The sequence below is a fragment of the Prunus persica genome, chromosome G6 (genome assembly GCF_000346465.2).
Source record: "Prunus persica cultivar Lovell chromosome G6, Prunus_persica_NCBIv2, whole genome shotgun sequence".
Taxonomy (NCBI): Eukaryota; Viridiplantae; Streptophyta; class Magnoliopsida; order Rosales; family Rosaceae; genus Prunus; species Prunus persica.
In genome coordinates this window covers 4041250-4066153 of record NC_034014.1, presented here as the reverse complement: position 1 = coordinate 4066153, position 24904 = coordinate 4041250, and the positions used below count along the sequence as shown (strand labels likewise).

At 36.5% G+C, this 24904-nt stretch overlaps 3 protein-coding genes across 3 annotated transcripts; 2 read left to right on the top strand and 1 right to left on the bottom strand.

The window, feature by feature from the left end:
• LOC18775473 (dehydrodolichyl diphosphate synthase 2) lies at positions 2306-4266 on the bottom strand. Its single transcript, XM_007207060.2, has 3 exons — positions 3662-4266; positions 3477-3544; positions 2306-2925 (listed from the first exon to the last, which is right to left on the bottom strand). Exons 1-3 carry the CDS (start codon positions 4103-4105, stop codon positions 2478-2480), a joined length of 960 nt encoding a protein of 319 aa, XP_007207122.1. The 5' UTR covers positions 4106-4266; the 3' UTR covers positions 2306-2477.
• On the top strand, positions 6589-11528 carry LOC18774206 (protein DAMAGED DNA-BINDING 2). The gene is made up of 11 exons (XM_007208534.2): positions 6589-7047; positions 7132-7222; positions 7327-7454; positions 8166-8288; positions 8423-8511; positions 8652-8772; positions 9414-9505; positions 9800-9929; positions 10083-10331; positions 10418-10614; positions 10772-11528. Exons 1-11 carry the CDS (start codon positions 6832-6834, stop codon positions 10992-10994), a joined length of 1659 nt encoding a protein of 552 aa, XP_007208596.1. The 5' UTR covers positions 6589-6831; the 3' UTR covers positions 10995-11528.
• On the top strand, positions 13425-24311 carry LOC18774531 (ABC transporter G family member 31). Its single transcript, XM_020565255.1, has 24 exons — positions 13425-13797; positions 14369-14489; positions 14598-14686; positions 15185-15269; positions 16103-16265; positions 16422-16498; positions 16625-16769; positions 17204-17505; positions 17588-17869; positions 18118-18434; positions 18512-18672; positions 18791-18894; positions 19024-19180; positions 19291-19353; positions 19470-19597; positions 19682-20014; positions 20113-20403; positions 20503-20586; positions 20723-20856; positions 21016-21243; positions 21739-21910; positions 22001-22088; positions 23375-23541; positions 23646-24311. Exons 1-24 carry the CDS (start codon positions 13472-13474, stop codon positions 23907-23909), a joined length of 4281 nt encoding a protein of 1426 aa, XP_020420844.1. The 5' UTR covers positions 13425-13471; the 3' UTR covers positions 23910-24311.

Here is a 24904-nt window from a genome sequence, read left to right as displayed (position 1 = left end):
ACATTTGGTGGATAAACAGGAAGCCGTATAAAGTTTTATTGACTTTACAAAAAAAAAAAAAAAAACATTATAAAGACGGAAAGCAAAAAAAAGATTCTTTAGCATTTCTTTAAAAACAAAATAATTATACAATTCACTTTTCTAACAGAGGGAATATTAGCAACTTTTTCTCTTTTTCTTATACCAAGTGTCACTTTATTTATACTTCAAATAATGTTATTAATTTAATAAAATATTGTTTTCCAAAATTACCCCTATTGAATGTATTAACTTTCTTTTGAATTACTATAAAAATAATATATATATGTGTATCTAATCATTTAACAAACACAAAATCTTGACAATTTGAATTTCCGAAACATTAGTGGATAACCTTTTTATAATTTGGTAGCATATCAAATTTTGAATGATATAAAATACCCCCTCAGTTCCCAAAAAAATACAAAGTTCAATTTTTTTTAAAAAAATTAAAAATCAGTTTTAGAATATTAATAATTAAAACATTAAAAAGGAAATATGAAAGCATTGAAAAAACAACCCGTCCACAAGGGGCGGAGGAAAATGTTATATAGTGGTGAGTGGCTGGCTAGAGAAGCAACATATTTTGAAAGATGGAGACGGGGGTATGGTTGGGGCTGGTGGGTAAAACCAAATATTATTTTATTAATTTCAGTTTTTATTTTTCCAAATTGTAAAAAAAATTTGATAAATTAAAGGTAATATGAAAGTCAATATATATTTAATAAGGATAATCTTGAAAAACAAAAGGTATGTATTAATGACATCATTTTAATATAAAGAAAGTAACACATAGTACGAGAAGAAGGGAGAAAGTCCAAAAAAATATATTAAAGAGAATGTTGTTAGCATTTCCCAAAAAGACAGAGAATTTCTGTCCCATGAGTTTAACCGTTCCACACTTGAAAAGTCTCCAATTTTGGGACGAAAAATAAAAACTATCTTTATTGTTTAAGTCAAGATTTGGACAGCAACAATAAAATATGGCCCATCTCTTAAAAGTAGTTTTCCTTTGAACACATGCTTAATTTAGTATTTGGGGCCACTTGTTGTGACATTCAACCTTCAACCACAAATCAGTCGTGGATTGAAGAACTGAGATAAGCCTGCAATTTGCCAGGACATGACCAAAACCAAATCAGTTCTTTACTTGAAGATTGTAGACCATGAACTTTGGATATACCTAAACCAAAGGCAAAATGAATGTTTAATTAACCATCAATATACCTAACCCATGCCAGGCAAAAGGAATCAGATAGAAAGTCAACAACTAACTCTAATATATTATTAACATCCCACCTAATTTGGGGCTGCTATCGACCACATAATTGTTCAAATTTTAAACTTCTAATTCATTTTTCTCATTATTCTTTTCCATTTTCTAAATCCTCGTCTTCCCGTTTATTGGATAAGGTTGCCATATTTGAGTAAATGTTTTGGCCAAATCTAGCGGCCATCAGATTCAACCATATGACTACAAACCATCATTAACAAATAAAGGCATAATCAAGAGCCAAATACCTTGGAGCAGAACTAACCTTGTTCTTGTTAATGATCTGCATTCTGCCCTGAAAACATGGTTGTGCAAAACCTAGCTAAATGAATCAGCGCAAAGACTGCAGCAATAGAAAACCATGAAACACTCAAGTAGGATGAAGTTGAACCTAAATGACTGCAAAGTGTGGGGCAATATAATCCCATGTATACCATACTCAGGACAGGAACCTCCACGGCATTATGCATGAGCTGCTCCTCTTCAAAGGCGCCGCTCTGATTACGTATCCATGCTCCGGTCTGGATAATAGAGAACACAACATCCTTCAGAATAAACACTCAGCAGGGGACCTGCACTATGCAAATTAGAATGTATCTCTCTTGTGAACAAAGATAGACTATCACCTGTTTTACAATCAATCAAACAGGAAGCACACAAGTTTGCTTTATTGTGAAGCAATAATTACTTTTAAAACTTAAGATTAAGTAAAATGGACAAGAAAGGAATAGCGAGTACAGAAAACTGTCACTGAGCTTTCTCTTACCATTGAATGAGAGATATTGCTTCACATATGCTTATTGCCCCTGCAGTTAAATATGCCTTCGTGCTATCTGCTATGTAAATGGACAAGCCAGGGTAAAATTAATAAAACCCTTACTGCAGAAGTGCCTGCAAATCTAAATTAATCAGATGAGAGTGAAGATATGCAGAAATAATGAAATTACAGAGCATGAACAATTGATTCTTCGACAAAGATGGCAATGATATACCAAGCATCTAGGCACACACACATGATATGCGTATGCATAAATATTTTATACAAGTCCAGATGTAGGGGACAGAAGAAATTAGATGCATAAATACTATTCATTACATTTACATCCAGTACTTGATGCTGATATTTACAGAATAGTACAGGCTTTCAGCAAAAAATGTACGATTTAAATTCGTGACATTTGATCACTTATAAATCTCTTCCACCATAACGCCTCTGCCGCTGCTGAAAGGAAATCAAGGCCTCAACAAACTCAGCTTTCCCAAAATCAGGCCAAAGAGCTGATACGAAGAAAAATTCCGTGTAGGCCAACTGCCACAACAAGAAGTTGCTGACTCTGAGTTCTCCACTGGTTCTTATCAGTAGATCAGGGTATGGAAACTCAGTACAGTTAGTTTCCAGTTCTTGTTCAATGAAGCTTTCATTGACATCGTCAACTTGAATAAGGCCATCTTTCACCTTCTGAGAAATATTTTTACATGCTTGCACAATATCGTACTTTCCACTGTAGCTCACTGCCACAATCAGGTGGAGTCTAAAGTTGCCTTTCGTTCTATCCTCTGCATCACTTATCAGTTTCTGTAAAGAGTTGGGGAGCTTTGACAAATCCCCAATGACCGAAATTCGAATACCATCCCTGTCAAAACAAAAAGGTAATGATCAGATGTTTTGCAATTACATTGACATTGAGTCTGATGAGAGACAAAAAGAAAGATAATATAATATTCACATCCCGCAACAACCACTCATCAAAATCTGAAACAATTCTTTCCCTGCTGGCCAATTTTCAGAAAATATTTCCATCAACTATTAACACCTACACCCAGAAAATATACAAATAGAGGCACCAGATTCGAATGAGGAGTTTTAGGTTACAATTTACCATGTAGAAATGCACCACTGACCAAAGAAAATGTGCAAAAGAAGTCTTTAGAGCTAATACTTACAACTGGCTGCAATCCCCTAGGAAGTAAAAATGGTTTCGAAGCTCTGTAGGGAGCCATGTCCTCCTCTGTGGTTGAATAACTGACCACAAATGGCACAAACTTTCCAATTCCACCACAACCCAACAAAACTATGCAGATTGCTCTTCCACATTAGAGAAAAAAAATTCCCTTTACAACATACAAGAGCAGAAACATAAAGAATTTAAACAAGCAACAATTAATTTGAACATAAATGTGCTACCTTGCAAAACTGTCGATTTCTGAGCTTGTCATCTTCTCGAACAAATTCATCAAAAAATCAACCTCCACCTACACTATAACCAAACCAAATCATTACACAGTTCCACAAAAACTTTTTTAAAAATAATTTTTTCTGCTTTTTCGAACTATAGAAAGTACTCTTTTTTTTGCTCTTGGACGACTGACCTGGGGCCGAACCCAATTATCATACGAAAACGCAAAAACAGTAAGAACCCTAATCCCCCATTTCCAGCAGAGCTCAACGAGCTCTCTCAACGACCGAGCACCAGCCTCGTGACCCGACCCAGCCGGCAACCCTCTCCGCCTCTCCCACCTCACGTTACCGTCCATGATCACCGCCACGTGCCTCGGCATCAGCTCTCGCTGGAGACCGGCCGGCAAAGGCTCGCCGCCTGGCGGGAAGTCTCCGCGAGGGGCAAATCGGTTATTTGATAACTCTCTGTCCTCTTCCTTGAGAACCACGCCAGCTGTGGTTGCGCGAGGAAGAGAGAGTGAGCTTGAGAGGCGTGGAAGTGATTGGACTGTGGGTGTTTGGAAGCGCGAGGGTCTGGGTTTGAAGGGAGTGATCAGAGAGTTCTCGAATGAAATAGGGAAGCGTAGGGAAAGCATTATCCGGGTTAGGGATTTGATTTAAACTGTGAAGTTCTTGTTCTGCTGCTGCTGCTTCGGCTATGTAGGTCGGCGCCGCAGTGGCTTTGACCGTTCAGGCCTTAGAGACACTCGTACACATATTCAAAAGCCACAATTGGAGCCAATATTATATGACTACCATAAAGACATGGCAGGCACGTTTGAAATTGACACTGTACGTCGAAAATATTTTGTGTGACACAAACCTGTAGGTGGATCAATCCAGCCGAACCAATCTAACCAACTGATTTGAGTGGCCGGTTTGATTCAGTATTGAAGGGTAAATTTCAATTTAGTATTTTGAATTTTTAATATGTTTGTCACTCTCAATTTTAATAATTATGTACTTTTTGATTACACCATTAATTTTATTGTCAAAATTTTCGTTAATTGGCTACGTGAGTCGTGATAGGCCTAGTTCCGCCTATTCACTTCTTTTGATGCCATTTGAATGGTATTTTCGAATAATTGATGTCTTCCCGCTCAAACCCATCTAACACAAAAAAAATCCCACCAAACCCATTTGACATCAATTGCATGAAAATACCCTTCAATTGACATTGAAAAAAGCCAATATGTGGGACACAAGCCTGTCACGTAGGCGATTAACCAAAATTTTGCTGGTGAAGTTAATGCTGGAACCAAATTGCAAAAAATTAATGAGATTATGATACATAATTGTTAAAATTGAGAAGTGCATGGGCAAACATGCCTTAAGAGTGAACGTCTGAGGTACTAAATTGAAATTAACCCCGTTTAAATTACAAACAAAGTAAAACAATTAAAAATTGAATCATATCTGAATGATTTGGTTTGGTTGTAGTTTTGAATTTGTAAATCAGCCTAATTCGAATTTGATTGGGCACTCATTTATGCTAAAATTCAACTTTAAAACATGTGGTTTTGAACACAAGTGATAATCTAAACTATAAGGCCTCGTTTGGTTCATAGAAAAAATTTGATGGGAAATAATTTTTCATGTTTTTCTTAAGGGATGGGAAATTGAAGATTCATTTCCCATGTTTGGTAATCGTGGGAAAGTAACCGGTAAATACCACATTAAAAAAAATTGTATTTAATGCTATATTGTAATCCTAAATTGTTAATATGGACAAAATGATCATGAAAAATGTGCATTTAATGTTAGCTCATTTTCCCGAATTTTCTCATGATTAGGAAAACAAAACCCATGGGATGAGGAGAGCTTCACTTTCCCTCTACTTTCTCATGTGTAAGATAACTATTTCTCATGTTTGGACTTACCAACCATGAAAAAACAATTGATTTCTCATTCTCAAGCCTCAATTCCCATGAACCAAATGAGGCCCAAGAGGAGGGGAGTTTCTTACACACGCACCACCAAGATACCATGCGAGTTCGTAGTTGAGATCAATGACTGCAAGTCAAGATCCTTTTTCACTTAGCTAGACCCCATTGGCACTTTAAAACATGTGATTAAACAAATTAGTGGAATTCACTATTAAGTCAAAATTAATATCGATATTATCTCAAATTCAACCATAAAAACTCAATACATGTTATAGAACTAGAATAATCAAAGAGTATGAGAAGTATCACTAAATATTAGGAGTGTAATTATATTTGCTCTTGCGGTGTTTATACTGACAAAATTTCTTATAAATAGAACTCTCTCTCTCTTTTCTTCTCTGACTCTGACTCTTTTCTCTTCTAATTGGTTGTGTATTTTACAACTTAAGAGGAAGCCTATTTATAGGCAATTAGAATGGCCTTCTGTAGATGCATCTTCAATATTTTCTTCCAACATCATCATTCATCCCAACATCATAATTTCATCTTTTGATTAATACCCCATTACTTTATTCATGTGAACTTCACTTTTTACTTTATAACAATACATTATATAAGGCTCAATTTTTCCATTTATATGTAACTCAGAAAGCCTCAGCACAATTAATATTGAATCACTCACTCTTACTTCATAATCATAACTTGTATCAAAACCACGTGTCCTAACACTTGAAGACTAAAATTTGATATAGGGATGCTTGAAATTAGTTTATGAATACCTCAATTTGGTGTATGATAATTTTGAATCGAGAAATTAGATTCCAGGGAAAATCGTATTATTTCCAAACACAAAAATAGTTGACAAATCTCATCGAAAAAATAGTTTGACAAATCATGGAAAACGACTCTCTCAATCCCCTTGTCCTCTCTTGTCAATTTGTTCCCCCTTTTATTTCGACCTTTTCGGGCATTCGTGTCCTAGGGACTTCGTTTTGTAATTTTTTTTTCTACATCCAAAAAAAAAACACGGTCTCTCGATCCCCTGGTATGACATGACGGTACACGTGCGAACAAACCAAGCGGCAGATAGTGAGACACGTCTTCTCCCGCCACGCTCTAATTCTGTAAGTTCGGATACACCCTTATATTTTAATACAATTTCCATATCATTCTCCTCCCTGGTTGTGTCTGTTCGAAAGTGTAAACGCTTTCAAAACTTGAGACGCCAATATTTAAATATGGAGGATACTTTAGTAAATTCAACTCTCTCCCGTCTTTCGAAGTTAAAGGTCAGCTTCTGTCCCTTCGCTTCGCCCCCAAATTCTCTCTCTCTCTCTCTCTCTCTCCCTCTCTCTCATTCTCTCATTCTCTCATTACTCTCTGGTCCTGTGCTCGTGTCCCCCTTTTTTCCACCCCAGTACCCTTAACTTCCGAAAATGCCCCCACAAACTAGAAGAATGGCGTTCCCGAAGGTGGTCATTGAGAGAGAAACGGACTCTGAGCAAAGCTCATCCGAAGAAGACGAAGCAGACGTAGAACAAGAGGAAGAGGAAGTGTTGGAGAGCGAAAATGAAGGAAAAGTCGAACAGGCTCTGGATGAAAAGAAGAAAGGGAAAGCTCCCATTACGATTAGTCTGAAGAAAGTTTGCAAAGTAAGGACCTTTAACATTTTCTACTTCCGTATTGGGTTTTGGGGTTTTGGGTATGTTTTGATTTTTTGTTGGTGGTTCATTTAGGTGTGCAAAAAGCCTGGACATGAAGCTGGTTTCAAAGGCGCTACTTACATTGATTGCCCAATGAAACCTTGCTTTCTTTGTAAAATGCCTGGTAATAACTGCTAGAAATTTGTTACTTTATTGGGCTGGTCTTGTTTTTTTTCCTCTTTTAAAGTTTAATTCTTTGAATTTCTATGTGGGTTTTGTGAATTAAAGGCCACACTACAGTGGCATGCCCACACCGAGTGGCTACAGAGTATGGGGTCGTCCCAGCACCCCATAAAAGTACCCGGAACGCGTTGGAGTATATGTTTGAACGCCAGATTAGACCTCGTGTTCCTCCAGTAAGCCTCAAGTCAACTATCTGCTTGTGTTTTGTGTTAGCTGAGATTTTATTGGTTTTATAGTTGCAGCATATGGATATGATCCGGAAACTGTGTAGTTTTAATTTTGTTGGATACCGCTTGTCTCTAAAGCAATTGGTGTTACTAGCTCGGTTGAATCCATGACAAGGAACTCTTGGTGCTTTCTTATTGGTTTCGCTTGTGAAATTATCACTATCATGTGAATCAAACGCAAGTGAGCATGTAATGTTTTGGTGATATTATGTTTTTGCATTTGTTTTCATGGAAACTAATTGTATGGCAAAGTTTGTATAATTTAACACTATAGTGAATTATTCGATTTTGGTGCTTGGTTATTGAAATTTGATGTTAACAGTGTTTTGAATTAGCCATGATGCCCCCCTCCTCCTTAGTATATTTAACTTTTTCTTGCAACTTGAAGTGGCTGTTATATCTGTATTGCCCCTTTTTTCCTGGTTTCTTGGCATTGTTTCTGTGTATAAAATTTATGCATTTAGAGATTAAATTCCAAGATGAGTAATTTTGTTCTTCATTTTGTTATTGTTATAGATCCTTGGTGTATTTCAGGATCCTCATAAAGTTCTACCATTGATTTGTATATATTTTATTTCTGGGATACTATACTGCTTGTTTTGGGCATTCTCTGTTGCCATTGGTGTATTTGTTATAGTTTCTATTTTCTTCTGATAGATCAAGCCAGCATTTGTGATCCCAGATCAAGTAAGTTGTGCAGTTATCAGATATCACAGTAGACGGGTAACTAGCTTGGAGTTCCATCCAACAAAAAATAACATTCTTTTATCTGGGGATAAGGTAAGTCTCGCATATAGTTTGCATTGTGACTTGATTTAGGTTTATTTTACTCAAGAGTGTGATTGGTTGATGATGGTTAACCCTGGCACTCCCTCCCTCTATCTCTCTGTCCTTCTTCTTGCTTTGTTGTAAAGAAAGGACAACTTGGAGTCTGGGATTTTGTCAAAGTACACGAAAAGATTGTTTATGGAAATGTACACTCATGTATACTCAACAACATGAAGTGAGTTCTCTACCTGGATATGAATTTATATATGCACATTTGTAAATGTAGAATATCTGTTTGCATGCACATGCATATACTAATTTATGTTGATTTTATTGTTTACTTATTCAAAATTTTCTGCGTTAAAATTCTTGCAGGTTTAAACCTGCAAGTGATGATACAGTCTATGCTGCATCCTCAGATGGAACTATTAGTTGCACTGATTTGGAGACTGGAATTTCAGTATCTCTGATGAACCTTAACCCTGATGGATGGCAGGTAATCATTTTTTAAACAATTTTCTCGCTGTTAATGATGTACATCAAGGAGGAGCGTCTGAGCTTCTATAACCTGGTGTTTTTTGAAATCCAAAAAAGTTTGAAGGATGCCTACCTTAGTTAATAGTTTTGATATACATACATAACTTTGTTTTTTCTCGAATTGTCGCATCTTTGTGTCTGTTGCCCGATTTGAAAAGTTTGTTGTACCAATGTTCATCTTAGTGCTTAACTACCTTAGCTGCAATGATCATGCCCATATGTAAATGTTTTCTTTTGGGCTAATTGTTTGTTACTTCGAGGTTGATATTTGATGATTGTTGAGTCTATTGCTCAATTGGATAAATTTCTTGTACATGTACAAATGTTGATGCTAGTATTTGCTATTATTATTGTTATTATCGTTATTATTGTTATAATAATTATTATTATTATTTAGGAGTAGTAGTAGGAGTAATATCATTATTTTTATTATTATCAGTATTGCGACAGCTTATTTTTCTTAGACAGACTACAAGGATAATAGAAAATATTGAGGTCTAGCTTGTGTTTGGTGAACATAGGAGGAAGACTAACTTATTTTTGCATCAATTTTTTCAATTTAATTTGGTAGAATGAGTTATATATGCGATCTGCCTGTAGGGGCAAAACAGCTGGAGGATGCTTTATGGCATGGATATCAATGCAGAAAAAGGTGCTGTGCTTGTTGCTGATAACTTCGGTTTTCTGTACTTGTAAGTACTGTTTTTGTTTATCTTATGTTCTTAATTAAGATAAAGAGATATACAATCACATAATAAAGAGAAAGCAACTAATGAACTGTTTAGTTTGTTCGTACAGCGATCCATCGTTTAACATGTGTTTCCATTCTTTCCCTATCCTCTGTCTGAAGTTGTAGTTTTTTGTCCAGCAACCATAATAGTTATATTCGTTCCATAGATCATTTGGTAAGATATGAGGTGCTTCCTTTGCTTTCTTTTGGGGGTTGGTTGATATATTGTTTGGTTATTGATTTATTTTGTGGTTAGGGTTGATACTCGCTCCAATGACCCAACTGGGAAGCCAATTTTGATCCATAAGAAAGGTAGCAAAGTTGTTGGACTCCACTGCAATCCTGTTCAACCAGACCTTCTCCTGAGTTGCGGAAATGATCACTTTGTAAGCTTGTTGATTGAATTAATTATTTGAATTATTTATGGACTGCTTGGTTGTCTGGCTTTCTCTTCAGCCTAAATACATGCGTTTCCTGTCTGTTTTCTCCCATATGGTAAAATATGTAAGACTTCAAGTGACATGGTTTCTACTCCTTAGGCTCGAATATGGGACATTCGTCACATCGAAGCTGGTTCTTCCATTTATGACCTTGCGCACAGCCGTGTTGTTAACTCTGCATATTTTTCTCCAGTGTCTGGCAGCAAAATTCTTAGCACTTCACAGGACAACCGTCTTCGTATATGGGACTCCATATTTGGCAATATGGATTCACCAAGCCGAGAGATTGTACACAGTCATGACTTTAATCGCCATCTGACTGCTTTCAAAGCTGAATGGGATCCAAGGGTGCATATTTCGGCTTGAATTATTTATCTTTTGCCCCAAGTTCTTTGGTTTCATGTTTAGGATATCTAATATGCCTTTCGGTTCAGGACTCGTCGGAGTCCCTTGCAGTTATTGGTCGTTATATAAGTGAGAACTATGACGGAGCTGCCTTGCATCCCATTGATTTTATTGACGTCAGCACAGGACAACTAGTTGCTGAGGTCATGGATCCAAACATCACTACAATCAGTCCAGTGAACAAGCTACATCCGCGTGATGATGTTTTGGCATCTGGTAGTTCAAGGTCTGAGCACTGTTACGCTCGTCACCAATATAACTTGGAGTTTGTTCAGTTTAACAACTGAGGATCTTTCTTTTATGGTCGTATAGGAAATTAGTTTCTGTTAAAATGTATATTACCAAACTTGGAATTCCCTACAATAACCATGATACTTGTTCAGGTCACTTTTCATTTGGAAGCCGAAGGAGAAGTGCGAGCCGGTGGAACAGAAGGATGAAGGGAAGATTGTTATTTGTGCTGGAGCTGAGAAGAAGCGGAACCGGAAGCTTGGGGACGGAAGTGATGATTCTGATGATGACAAGTTCCGCCCCAAGGGCAAGAATTTAAAGTCCAAAAAATCTGCTTCAAAATCAAGTCAATATACTATTAAGGTTAAACGCTGATCTCACAAGAACGTAGTCTGATATCTAATGGTGCAGAAATTTTGTTTTTGAGGTGGTGTTGAGGTTTTTCATCCGCCAAGCCTGTACAGATATACCAACGTGTTCACCCCTCCTAGTGTTTCTTCGACATAGCATTACTAGTGTTTTAACATCTCACTGCTTTTGTAAACACCTTAGAAGGTGAATGACTGTGAGAGGAGAAGTTCTTTTGTCCATGAAGGTCTTATGCGACCCTCTCTCACGGTCAGGTGGACCATGTTTGCGGGTCCCACCTCACTGAGAGGGGGCTGTAGGACATGTCCCATACAAGATGTTTTCTTTCTGGAGGACCTACAATCTATATTGTTGTGTTGTGTCGCTGCTCAAGATCCTTTTGCGTTGTATTATTATGGCAAGCAGGTTTGTATTCCACCTTCTGGTTATTCATGTTTATATTGGAGTAATTTACCTGGCTGTGGAGGGCAGATGGTGATTGATTATTGTCAAGAACTGCTAAATTGGCTGGTTTTTCTTCAAATAGAAAAAAAAAAAAAATTTGCATTGGCTTTTTCACTCTTGCTTGCTACTTATTGGTGGTCCCCAAAGAAATGTGATATTGTGCTTTATAACTTGGAAACCGAGAGGGCACAAAAGTGAGCTCAACTTAGTGCGGGGAAGGGCAGCATGTTGTTAACTGTATTTTGATGGTGACTGTTTCCTGCTAAGTGTCGTCTGAATCATCCACGTTGAAAGCAGTGGCGATCAACTGTGCGGCTACAAATAATGCTATACAATTCAGAATGTTATGTTAGCATGAAAAAAAATGCAAAAATGATAAGATACCTTCAGTTTTAAAAAATGAAAATGACTGTATGTTGGTTTTTTTTGACACTAATTGTAATTGATGATGTGGCACATATGTAGAGTCCACACATTCAATAATATAGAACCATGTGGCTTTAAATAAAATATAAAATACATTTTAAATATTTTAAAACTTAAAATCCCTATAAAAATTTTAAAAAAGAAAATTAAGTCTTTTTATAAATAAAAAAAATATTAAAACTAAAAAACTAAAAATCTTGCAGCCATTCTCTCATCGCAGACCCACTCGAGCCCCTTAAGCCAAGGAATTCCAAGAGCTACAAGTGTTCAAGAAGGAAATGGCCTCTCAATTGGGGGATTTTGAAGCCAAAGAGTTGAACTTTAACTTGGTGATGGGAACTAAAGCCAAGGAATTGCAGGGCATTGTACAGGAGGTTGAGCCAAAGAAACAAACATTGATTGAAGAATATGACAGAGAGATGAAATCCAACGAGCAGAAATTTGGTTCGATTCAGAAATTAGTGCTGGAGTACTCGAATGCATTTGAATCGAAAATAAAATATTTTAATTTGCTTGAGAGTGGCTCTGCGATGAGGGGAGGGGCGCTGGGAGGGGGAGAACGTAGAGGATGGCTGCAGGTTTTTTAGTTTTTTATTTATAAAAAGACTTAATTTTCTTTTTAAATTTTTATATGGCAATAATATAACTAGTAATTTACCTCTTACGAAATATACTACCCATATTTTATGTATTTGTAGGTTACAAATAATAATGTACCTATAATCATATTGTAGATATATTAAAACTAGCACATTTATAGGTATATTGTAAAAATAATTTATTTATCCGGTATGGATTATATACAAGATAAGTAAATTGTCGTCCTTTAGAGGTGAGTAAATTTGTAGGTATACTGTGGGTAAATGTCACCTGTACACATGGAAAGGCTTTAAAAGGATAATTTGAATTAATTAAGATTTGGATTTGTGGAAACATAATTCCTAAAATTGAGGAAAATGATTTCATTCCACCTTATTAAGTTAATAAATTTGCAGGTACAATATTAGAGGAATGAACAGCCAAAAAACAAAAGTGGAATTATTAGTATGCTAGAAATTAGGATATGTTTCTAATTGTAATTAACATGAGTTTCTAGAACAAATTTTTTAATTGTAATTAACATGAGTTTCTTGTATATAATTTCAGGATATATACATTATCTGATATGGCAAAAATTTTAAATTTGGGTTTTTCTTGAATGTTTTAAAAGAGAACCCAAAAAAATAATTGAAGGAGAAAGACATCATTTCTAAGAAATTTTGCAACCAGTTCATACTTTCTTCGGAGCAAAAGTCGAAAAAATACCAAAATGCAGAGGGCAAAACCGAAAATACACAGTCTTCAAAATTCGCGGGGCTAAAAGCCCAAAAATTAGAGTTAAAATGACCATAAAGCCCCCAGAGCTCATATTTGTGCCAGTATATGCCACCTGCACCTCCTTTTTCTGAGAGTCTGTTAGCCTTCCCTTCCTGCTTAACTCCACCAAGCAAACTCACATAAAAATCAAAAGTTCGTTTACAGAGAAGAGAGAGAAAGAGAAAGAGAAAGAGAGAGAAAGAGTGAGTGTGTGTGTGAGAGAGATCGAACGGTCGATACGCATCGGAGGTGTGGCAATGGCGGCCGCATCGAACGGCAGCGAGTACTTCGAGATAGAGGCAGGGAGCGAGTCATTCGCTCGGCCGTCAAACGCCGAGTCGGTGGCGGAGGATGAGGACGAGCTGATGTGGGCGGCGATCGCGAGATTGCCGTCGCAGAAGCGATCGAACATGGCGCTGCTGAGGAAGAAGGGCTCCGATAGGCAGGGCGGCACGAAGACGGAGACGGTCGACGTGCGGAAGCTCGATCGGACGAATCGCGAGCTCGTCGTCAAGAAAGCTTTGGCCACCACCGATCAGGATAACTTTCTTTTGCTCTCCGCCATTAAAGAGCGCCTTGATAAGTACGTACGCCCATTTTCTCTCTCTCGCTCTCGATCTCTCTGCGCATTTGATGTTTGTTCTTTGATCTCTTTATTAGCTCAATTAATTTTTAGAAAACAAAATAATTATTATTTTTTACTAATTTTAGATTGCAGAAAAGATATTTATGCAAGTGATGAATTTTGTTGATGATGTTGCATGCATGTGATTTTTATCAACATATATATATATATATATACACACATACAATGCAAATTTTTATTTGCAATTCTGTCATGACCGGGCCTTGCATGCATGTAAAGTGTTTGGAATTTATTGGATCCTAATTAAGTGATTGGGATTTCTAGGACTGTAATTAATAAGTAGTTGTTAGTGGGGCCCATATTACGTGCACTTCTTAAAATGACCCACTCGATATGAAATTATTGATAACATTTCTTACTCATATGCATATTATATCATACATAAATGTTTTTTTCTTCATATATCATATATGCATCTTACATATTTATTTTTTTGCGGAATCTTTCTTGATATGGTTACTAATTTTGTTTACTTTTTTTCTTTCTTCTTTGTTATCTTAAATTAAAGAGTCGGATTGGAAGTCCCAAAGGTTGAAGTGCAGTTTGAGAACCTGAAAGTCGTGGCAAATGTTCAAACTGGATCAAGAGCTTTGCCTACTCTCATTAATTTTACTCGCAATTTGTTAGAGGTGTGTAATTAATTAATTAATTTCCTTAATCTTTTCTTCGCTAAAAAGGTTTGATTTATCCTATGTTTGCATTGCAAAGTATTTACATTGCTATGTATTTGGATGCAGAGTGTTTTGACTGGTTTGAGGATATTTCGACCCAAACGACACTCTTTAACCATTTTGAACGACGTTAGCGGCGTTATCAAACCAAGAAGGTATGAATTAATATGGGTTTTATGGCATAATATTGGAACTACTTTCATTAATTAATTTGGAACAAAATCCCATTCGTATTTATTATTGATAGATAAAATTACCTATTATGGATGCAAATGTAAATGTAAATTACTTTTTTACATGTGTATATGCCTAGTTCGGTTGGTGCCGTGTGACAGAAATTCATTACTTTCACGTGTTGTTGTGATATAACCATAAATCAGCATACAGGTTGACTTTATTTAGGGAGACTTTGGAAAAGCCCAAAGGAGAGAGAAAATTTTTAAAAGAAGCCAAAATAGACAAAATTGCCCTTATTTTTTTTTTGATTTCCTAAGGAATCCTTTACATTTGCATGTCTTTGGTTTGAAAGTTGAGAGGTTTTTCTGTCTTTTTTGAAAAAGCTTTGGCTTTTTCCAAAAGTGAAAGTTTTTTTATGGGTAAAACCTAAATTTACTCTTTATTATTTAATACGTCTTCTTTTTTTACTTTTCTAGGATGACATTGCTTTTAGGGCCTCCAGGTTCTGGAAAATCCACTTTGCTTTTGGCTCTTGCAGGGAAACTTGACCCCAACTTAAAGGTCAGTAGTTGGTGATTTTTTTCCCTTCATTTTTGGGTGAATATCACAAGTTATCACGAGTGGGGAATCATATTTCCTTTTTAGTTTGCTTTGCAATTTTGCATCATATCTTGTTTGATTAGGTAGAGAAGTTTCTGTAAACTTCGCATTTTTCATCTATGACATATCATTTTATTACCCAGTTGTTTCTAATTAAAATTAAATACATAATTACTCGGAAGAAGGGTTGGTCTTCAATGTCTTGAAGTTGCTTTAATAATGTGATCACATAGAAATATTAAAATTAAAAATATAACAAATTACAATTAAATATTGATTGTAGAAACTGTACAGGCTTGCTATGCATAGGGGAAGTAGATGTGAAAATTTTATTTTATTTTAATTTTCTTAATTGATTGTTTATTACAGTTGTCACTAATGTTATGTAAATAAGGAAATAATTGACAATGTGGTTGACAAAGAGCGTTCTCTTAAATAAGAGTACAGTATTATTAATTCATGAGAAAATGTAATTTTAATATTATGTCATATTTTACAAACAAAATCTTTTGGATTTGAGTACTTGACAAAGAGGGAGCACCATGTCCCCGGATATGCGATGTGGTATATCAGATACACATAATAATCTCTTATGTTTCAAAGAATTGTCAGCTAAATTTTGAAACGATTTTGGTGCTATTTGTGTTATATCCGAGATTGAGAATATCTGTGTTGATTGATCGTAAGGACATTTTACAACCTTAAGTTGAACAAACAAATAAGATGTTAACCCAGTATGTTTCTAAGAACGCACACCTTCTTAACGTTTTGGCAATTTTTTTTGTTTTTTTCAGAAAACTGGTAGCATTACCTACAATGGCCACAAGATGAACGAGTTTTGCGTTCAAAGAACTTCTGCTTACATCAGCCAAACAGATAATCACATTGCAGAGCTGACTGTAAGAGAAACCTTGGACTTTGCAGCTAGATGTCAAGGTGCAAGCGAAGGTTTTGGAGGTTTGTTCACATTAATTTGAATTTCGTAACATTGCATGTATTATGTAGATATTTTTAAATTTAGCAATAGTTTTAAAGTATTGTAATCAAGTACGAATAGTATTTGAGAGCTAACTGTATTCTTCCCCTGTTTTGCTCTATTGTTTTTGCTTGTAGCATACATGAAAGATTTGGAACGGACAGAGAAGGAAAGGGACATAAGGCCAGATCCAGAAATTGACGCATATATGAAGGTTGTTATTGTACCCCAGGAAAAAAGGAAAAAAATTCAATCTTGGATTTTGTAAATGTTTTAGCTTGCATACCCAAGGTTTCTTTTATTTTTCTGATTTGTTCTTGTAATGAATTTGAACATACAGGCATCATCTGTCGGCGGTAAAAAGCACAGTGTTTCAACAGATTATGTTTTGAAAGTGCTTGGTCTTGATGTATGTTCAGATACAATTGTTGGAAACGACATGCTAAGAGGCGTATCAGGTGGACAAAAGAAAAGAGTTACCACAGGTCTCTCTCTCTCTCTCTCTCTCTCTCTCTCTCTCTCTCTCTATCTATATATATATATATATATCATGAATATAAAGGTACTCATTCAACTGCATATGCTAATGTTTTGTAAAGATATTAATCCACTTGAGTGCATGTCATGTCATTGTCATCTAGTGTTATGCTTAGTTATGTTGCAAATTCCAAAACTCTAGAGTGTTCTTCGGATGGATAGATTTTATTTTATTGGACTACTTTCCTGGAGAATTGCTAACTAATTAAATCCAAGATAAAAAAGCTCTGTTTTTTTTCCTTCATAAGAACCAATAAATGCTTGAGGCTTTCTTGAGTTTTGTTCACATGTTTTAATTGCAATTATAGAAACTCTGGACTGATTTGGGTTGCCTATGTAACATCCCTTCATCAATGATAAAAACTCTGCTATGTATTTGCAGGAGAAATGGCTGTTGGCCCAAGAAAAGCCCTATTTATGGATGAAATTTCTACTGGACTTGATAGTTCTACTACATTCCAAATTGTAAAATGCCTTCGGAATTTTGTTCATCTAATGGATGCTACTATACTAATGGCTCTTCTTCAGCCTGCACCTGAGACATTTGAACTGTTTGATGATCTGGTGCTGTTATCAGAAGGGCATGTGGTTTATCAGGGCCCTCAAGCCCAAGTATTGGAATTCTTCGAGTCATTAGGCTTTCGTCTACCCCCACGCAAGGGAGTTGCAGATTTTCTTCAGGAGGTATATATACCTGTAACAACACTTTGATGATTTCAATTTTTTTTTTCAACTGCTTGCATTGATATAACTTTTTTATTTCCAGGTGACTTCTAGAAAGGATCAATCTCAGTACTGGGCTGATAAATCAAAACCATACGTGTACCTTTCTGTTCCACAAATTGCTGAAGCCTTTAAAAATTCCAAATTTGGAAGGAGTGTGGAGTCTGAGCTTTCTGATCCATTTGATAAGTCTAGCAGTCATCCTGCAGCTTTGTCAAAATCAAAATATGCAGTCACAAGATGGGAGCTTTGTAAAGCATGCTTTTCCCGAGAAATGTTATTGATCAGCAGGCATAGGTTTCTTTACATATTTAGGACATGCCAGGTATGCTTTACTCTGTTACTTCTGTCCTTTTTTCTTGTCTACAAATTATTGATCAGAAATATCATTGCTTCTCTACATGCTAAGTCATATGTTTGTTGGAATTTAAGATGTTTTGTTCCAACAGGGACTTGACTTGATATATAACTCTCTCTAAAAGTTATATATAAAGTGTTATTTGCAATTTCATATTTTCATTTCCATTATAAATTGTTCTTAACATAGTTTTCCATATCTCATATCTGTTATAGGTTGCATTTGTTGGATTTGTCACTTGCACAATGTTTCCGCGAACGAGACTACACCCGACAGATGAGGGAAACGGCGAACTTTATCTTTCTTGCTTGTTTTTTGGGTTGGTGCACATGATGTTTAATGGATTTTCTGAGCTGTCTCTTATGATATCACGGCTTCCAGTCTTTTACAAGCAAAGGGACAATTTCTTTCATCCTGCGTGGGCATGGTCTATAGTTAGTTGGCTTCTGCGTGTTCCATACTCTATTATTGAAGCTGTTGTATGGTCTTGTGCTGTATACTACACTGTTGGTTTTGCTCCAGCTGCTGGGAGGTATCCTCAGTTTACGTATATGCTCGAAGATGTTCTTACAATTATTCCTATACTCATTATTTTCTGTCAATGTTCAGGTTTTTCCGTTTCATGCTTTTACTATTCTCAGTGCATCAAATGGCTTTGGGTCTCTTTCGGATGATGGCAGCTATTACAAGGGATATGGTCATTGCCAATACATTCGGATCAGCTGCACTACTAATTATATTTTTGTTGGGTGGATTCATCATCCCGAAAGGTATTAAATCTTTTTTATGATTAGGACATTAGTTATTATTACTGATTTAACTTGATCAAATTAGAATTTAAACTAAAAGGTTAGGTTTGGTAATTTGCTTGTTTATTTTCTTCTTCAGCAAGCATTAAGCCATGGTGGGTTTGGGGCTTTTGGGTATCACCACTATCTTATGGGCAACGTGCTATTTCCGTCAATGAATTTTCTGCTACAAGGTGGATGAAGGTATGCTCTTCAGACTTATGGATAGATTAACAAATAATTCACCAAATAATAAAAATATCCATTAGTACCTTATTTTGTTCGGGACCATATGCATTAATTCTACTGGTTCTGGAAACTGTTACTCTGCAGAAATCTGCCATTGGTGATAACACTATTGGGTACAATGTTCTCCAATCACACAGCTTACCAAGTGGTGATTATTGGTATTGGATTGGAGTTGCTGTTTTATTGCTTTATGCAGTGCTTTTCAATAGCCTTGTGACTATGGCCTTGCTCTACCTAAATCGTAAGTTTGAAAAAAAGTTGTGTTTGTGTCCATTTAATACATTTCAAGTAATTAGTTTCCCTCTCTTCATATTTATTTGTATTTCATCGCTGTGTTGTTCTTCTTCACAGCACTTAGGAAAGCCCAGACAGTGATTCTCGTTGACGACACAGAAGGGAGCCCTCCTGCAGATGGTCAGTACTCACCAAAATTTGCATAAGTGATCTACTATATATTTAGAGGCTCCAGTTGGCTTGTATTAATTAAAATACCGCAGGAATATCCTTAATAAATCAATATGATTATGCAGTGGACGGTAACAAAGAATCAGATCCAACATCAGCCAGAGATAACAGCCCAAAAAAGGGAATGATCTTACCATTTCAGCCATTAACAATGACTTTCCATAATGTCAATTACTTTGTTGACATGCCAAAGGTCTGTTGCCTTAGTGCTTTTGATTTCCTTCAGTTATATATATATATATATGAATGCAAACTGACATCTTTGTGAGATTTTTAGGAAATGAAGTTGCAAGGTATACCGGAAGATAGGTTGCAACTCTTGTCAAGTGTGAGCGGAGTATTCTCACCAGGTGTTCTTACTGCTTTAGTTGGGTCGAGTGGAGCTGGCAAAACCACTTTGATGGACGTCCTTGCTGGTAGGAAAACTGGTGGATACATAGAAGGAGATATAAAGATATCTGGTTACCCAAAAGAGCAAAGCACTTTTGCCAGGATATCAGGATATGTTGAGCAAAATGACATACATTCTCCTCAAGTTACAGTTGAGGAATCTCTATGGTTTTCTTCTGCTCTTCGCCTTCCAAAGGAAGTCAGCAAAGAGAAAAGACATGTGAGTTTCTGCATACGACTTTATATGTTTATATCTGTTTTGTTTTTCCCGAATTCTCCAATTTGTTTGGGGCATAATTTTACTACTTTTCATTGCAGGAATTTGTTGAAGAAGTAATGAGATTAGTAGAGCTTAATACTCTAAGGCACGCTTTGGTTGGTTTGCCAGGCAGTTCTGGCTTATCAACAGAGCAAAGAAAACGCTTAACAATTGCTGTGGAGCTTGTTGCAAATCCTTCAATTATCTTTATGGATGAACCTACATCTGGACTTGATGCACGGGCAGCAGCCATTGTTATGCGGACAGTTCGTAATACTGTTGATACAGGAAGAACAGTGGTCTGCACTATACATCAGCCAAGTATTGATATATTTGAGGCATTTGATGCGGTTAGTTAGATCCTTGTCTTACAGCAGAAAGAAAGCACATATGAAAACCAACTATGATGCCCTATCTTCTTATAATTCTGAAAATGATTTTATGTACAGCTTCTTCTTATGAAACGAGGGGGGCAAGTTATATATGGAGGAAAGCTTGGTTTGCACTCACAGACAATGATAAACTATTTTCAGGTAACATTGTAAAAACCTATGTGTATTACTTAATCCTCAATTTAATTGGTCCACTCGGTATTGTGTCAAAGTGGAATAATCTACTGTATTGTCTGCGTAAAACAAATTTTCCCTCATGATTCTTTTGTGTGTGCAGGGACTTAGTGGAATAACTCCAATTCCCAGCGGGTACAATCCAGCAACGTGGATGCTTGAGGTTACTACACCTGCTTGTGAAGAGAGAATTGGTGATGACTTTGCTAACATTTACAGAAATTCAGAGCAATACAGGTACTTTAGTTTCATGTTGTGCTTGTAGTGTGACCAAGACCTCTACTGGTTCTGTCTAGTTCTTTATTCATTATTGTTAATAACTTTAATGGGAACTGATTCTTACAATTATTTTGTTATTAGTAGTGTTTAATAAATGTCTTTACCTCCTTGTTTCAGGGAAGTGGAAGAGTCCATCAAGCAATTTAGTACTCCCCCAGCTGACTCAGAACCATTAAAGTTTGCTTCCAAGTATTCTCAAAACACACTGTCTCAGTTTTGGATCTGCTTATGGAAACAAAATCTTGTATATTGGAGAAGTCCACAATATAATTCGATGAGGTTAATCTTTACGACAATCAGTGCATTGATATTTGGTTCGGCATTTTGGGACATTGGTAAAAAAAGGTACATATCATATCTGTTATAGTAAGTTTTGAAATTTGTTTGACTGTGAGCTCATTTTACTGTAATCGCATATTATTCACTGGCCTGTTGAGTTGGATGTTTGGTATATCTCATAGTTTTGAAGTTTCTACATCAAAGCAGACTTGATGGAATAATTAGCTGGGAATGATGAATGTCATTCAAGGATAGATCCTAGATCTTAAGAGCATTGTTAACATTTTGGGGAGGCAAATTCTTCGATATGGATCCCTTGGGAAGTATTTGGTAGTAGCAATCTTTATAAAAATATATGAGTGTTGAAGTTGAGGAAGACCAGATGATGAGCCTATTATAGTATTCATGATTTGACAAAAGTCAAAGAAATAAGAATTCCTAGATTTTTAACTTTACATGTCACATATATGACAATGGTAACATGAGGTCAATAATTTTTCCCCCTTCATTGCAATTTTCTTAACAAAGTTACGAACAATTGAATCTATAAATATTCCATAGGGACTCAGCTCAAGCACTAATGATGGTTATGGGAGCTCTTTATTCTGCTTGCTTGTTTCTTGGGGTCAATAATGCTTCTTCAGTGCAACCAATTGTTTCAATTGAGAGGACAGTGTTCTATCGAGAGAAAGCAGCCGGAATGTATTCTCCATTAGCTTATGCATCAGCCCAGGTAAGTGCCATTATAGTGGAAACATTAGCAAAGCGCATTTTAGGAAAGAACAGGTGATATAAATAACTTCTTTGCCTTCTCGACATGCAGGGCCTTGTAGAGATCCCATACATTGCTGTACAGACAATAGTATATGGCGTAATCACTTACTTCATGGTTAACTTCGAAAGGACACTTCGTAAGATTTCTAATGTTTCCTTTTGATACTCTTTGTGTTATTTCAAATTGATTTCTTCCTTAACCGTGATAATATCATTAATGTTCTGTTCTTTCTTTGTTGAACTACTGTGTGAAGAGTACCACTTTAAAGCTAGATATAGGTTTACCTTATACATAATATCACTGGCCAGAATTTAAGAAGCATGTAGATTTTATAGGTTGCTTGCTGAGCATCCATTTTTCCTTTTCATATTGCTTCAACTGCCCCAAAATTATTGCACAGAATACAATCAATGCCTATGGACCGTTCATAGAATTTACTTAAAGAAAATCTTGGAAGAACAAATCCTAGGATATTATCGTAATATTTCTCTCTCTCTTCTCATGTGTTCCAGCTCCATGAACTGGTTAATGTAGGATAAATCATATGGTCTTTAGGTTTTAAAGAGTTCACCAAGAAAGGGATGTTATCCCGGTTCATACCAATATAGCCTAAGCCAATGCCTCCTATTTCTATTCATGGCAACACTATGAAGTTAGGTTGGGCTAAAGTGTAATCATCTTTCCTTTTTAGTTTGGTTTGACTAGGTTTTCTATATAAGTGGTTGGTTTAGCTCACACTTTTTTGCTTACAACAAGATAATTTTCATCTATGAGAGCAGGAATCTCTATAAATAGAGTAGGAACGTCTGCAGATTTTCATATCCAATTCCAACAAGTTTTCCCTACATTGCTTCTCCATTATTCTCTAAAAAGACTTAAAAAAATATTTTGCAGCAAAAGTTTGTAGACATTCTTGTACACCTTGTACACTTGAGGATTCGCTGAACGAGTGGAAGTCAGTCTTGGCTATGGCTTAGGGATTGGAGTTTCAGCAGCTATGCTGGTTGGCTTTTGCATCCTTCTCTTTGGTGTCTTTGCCTTCTCAGTCAAATTGGTCAACTTTCTGAAAAGATGACTGGACGGTTGGTTTATATCAACTTCATGACCTTCCCGCATCATACAATCTGGAGTGGAAGGTTTTGAAGTTCATATAACCCAACCATCCACTCATCTTTTCTGAATGTTGAGCAACAAGGGCAAAGACCCCAAAGAAAAGGATGTAAAAGCCAACAAGTACAGCTGCAGAGACTCCAGAGGCGGGACTGACTTACCTACAAAACTGTTTCTCATCTATAAAATGAAGAGAAGAGGAAAAGGAAAAGATAAGGAATAGATGATAACCTGATACTATTTTCTTAGTCTGTGAGTGAAAAATTCAACTCAAAATTCAAATTACATTTTCGGTTTGGTTCTCTGTTGCAGGAAAATTTTTGCTCTATATTGTGTTCATGTTCCTCACATTCACCTACTTTACCTTCTATGGTATGGCGGCTGTTGGTCTCACATCTTCTCCACACCTGGCCGCTGTCATTTCTTCTGCTTTCTATTCTTTGTGGAACCTCCTCTCCGGGTTTCTCGTCCCAAAGCCAGTAAGTTGTCTGATTTCGTACCTTTGTTTAAAGAAAGAAAACCTATTTTTTTCTTTTTCCCACTTGTTAATTAACCTTTGGTTTTTCTACAAAATTCATTTCAGCATATCCCAGGATGGTGGATTTGGTTTTACTACATCTGCCCTGTTGCATGGACACTTCGAGGTATTATCACCTCGCAACTTGGTGATGTGGAGACCAAGATGGAAGGTACATTTCAGGGCACTGTGAAGGAGTATTTGGAAGTCAGTCTTGGCTATGGTCCTGGGATGATTGGAGTTTCAGCAGCTGTGCTTGTTGGCTTTTGCATCCTTTTCTTTGGTGTCTTTGCCTTTTCAGTCAAACTGCTCAACTTTCAGAAAAGATGACCGGAGGTTTGGCTTATATCAACTTCATGACCTTCCCGCATCATACAATCTTGAGAGAGCGGTCCGTCTATGTCGCGAGAAAGAGACTAAAGTCCATGTCAAAGTTTTGGCAGAAATTAAAGCTCAAGTGGCGGAGGAGGCTCTTCAATCTGCTGAAATAAAAACTCTTTTTTTTTTTTTTCACAATGTCATGCGCTGGTCAGAAACATTACAGTTTTCCCCTTCTCATTACTAGAATTCTCGAGGATAGTTGGAGTTTTCCCCTTAGCTCTAACTATTGAACTTTAGCAGTATGGTATAGATTTACAGTCAGTTGTACATTCTGTTATCCATTGGCTTTCCATATAGTTTAATAAGGAAGAAAAAGACGATATAACTGATTTGCTGTCTTGTTCTTCATCTCTCAAGGATTATCTGCTTATATTTTATGCTATGCTTATGGCTTAAGAGCGGCCTCGCATTTGTTTAACGGTTAAGCATTTCGGGTATAGGTTATTTATTTATTTATTATTTATTATTTATATTTTATATAAATTTATTAATAAAAAAATGTTTAGGAGGAGGGGAGGCTATCTTATCCTAGGGCCATGGTGTATCAATGCCTCTTTGAGGACTTACAGAAAGGGCCTTAACCCCTTTTTTTGGTTTTTATAAATTACCACCAAGAGGAATTGTCGACAGCTGGAATCGAATCCAGGCCTTACTAGCAAAGAAAATACTCCTTACCAACTCAACCAACCCTCATTGGTCGGGTATAGGGTTTTTGTTTGAGAGATAACTTACATAGTTTTGAAACATAAGCAGGGGTTTGGAGGCATGAGTTAGTGAACTATATGTAAACGACAAATAAAACCAGTTGTCTATATGTCTATCTACCAAAATAAAAAGAGTTAACCTAAGTCGTAGCCTAATTAGAGCACTTCCAGCGTTGGAGGCTGGCTCGGGCAAAAAGAGGCTTGAGCCCCAAGTTGCGATTCTAGGTAGTCAAAGCAGCC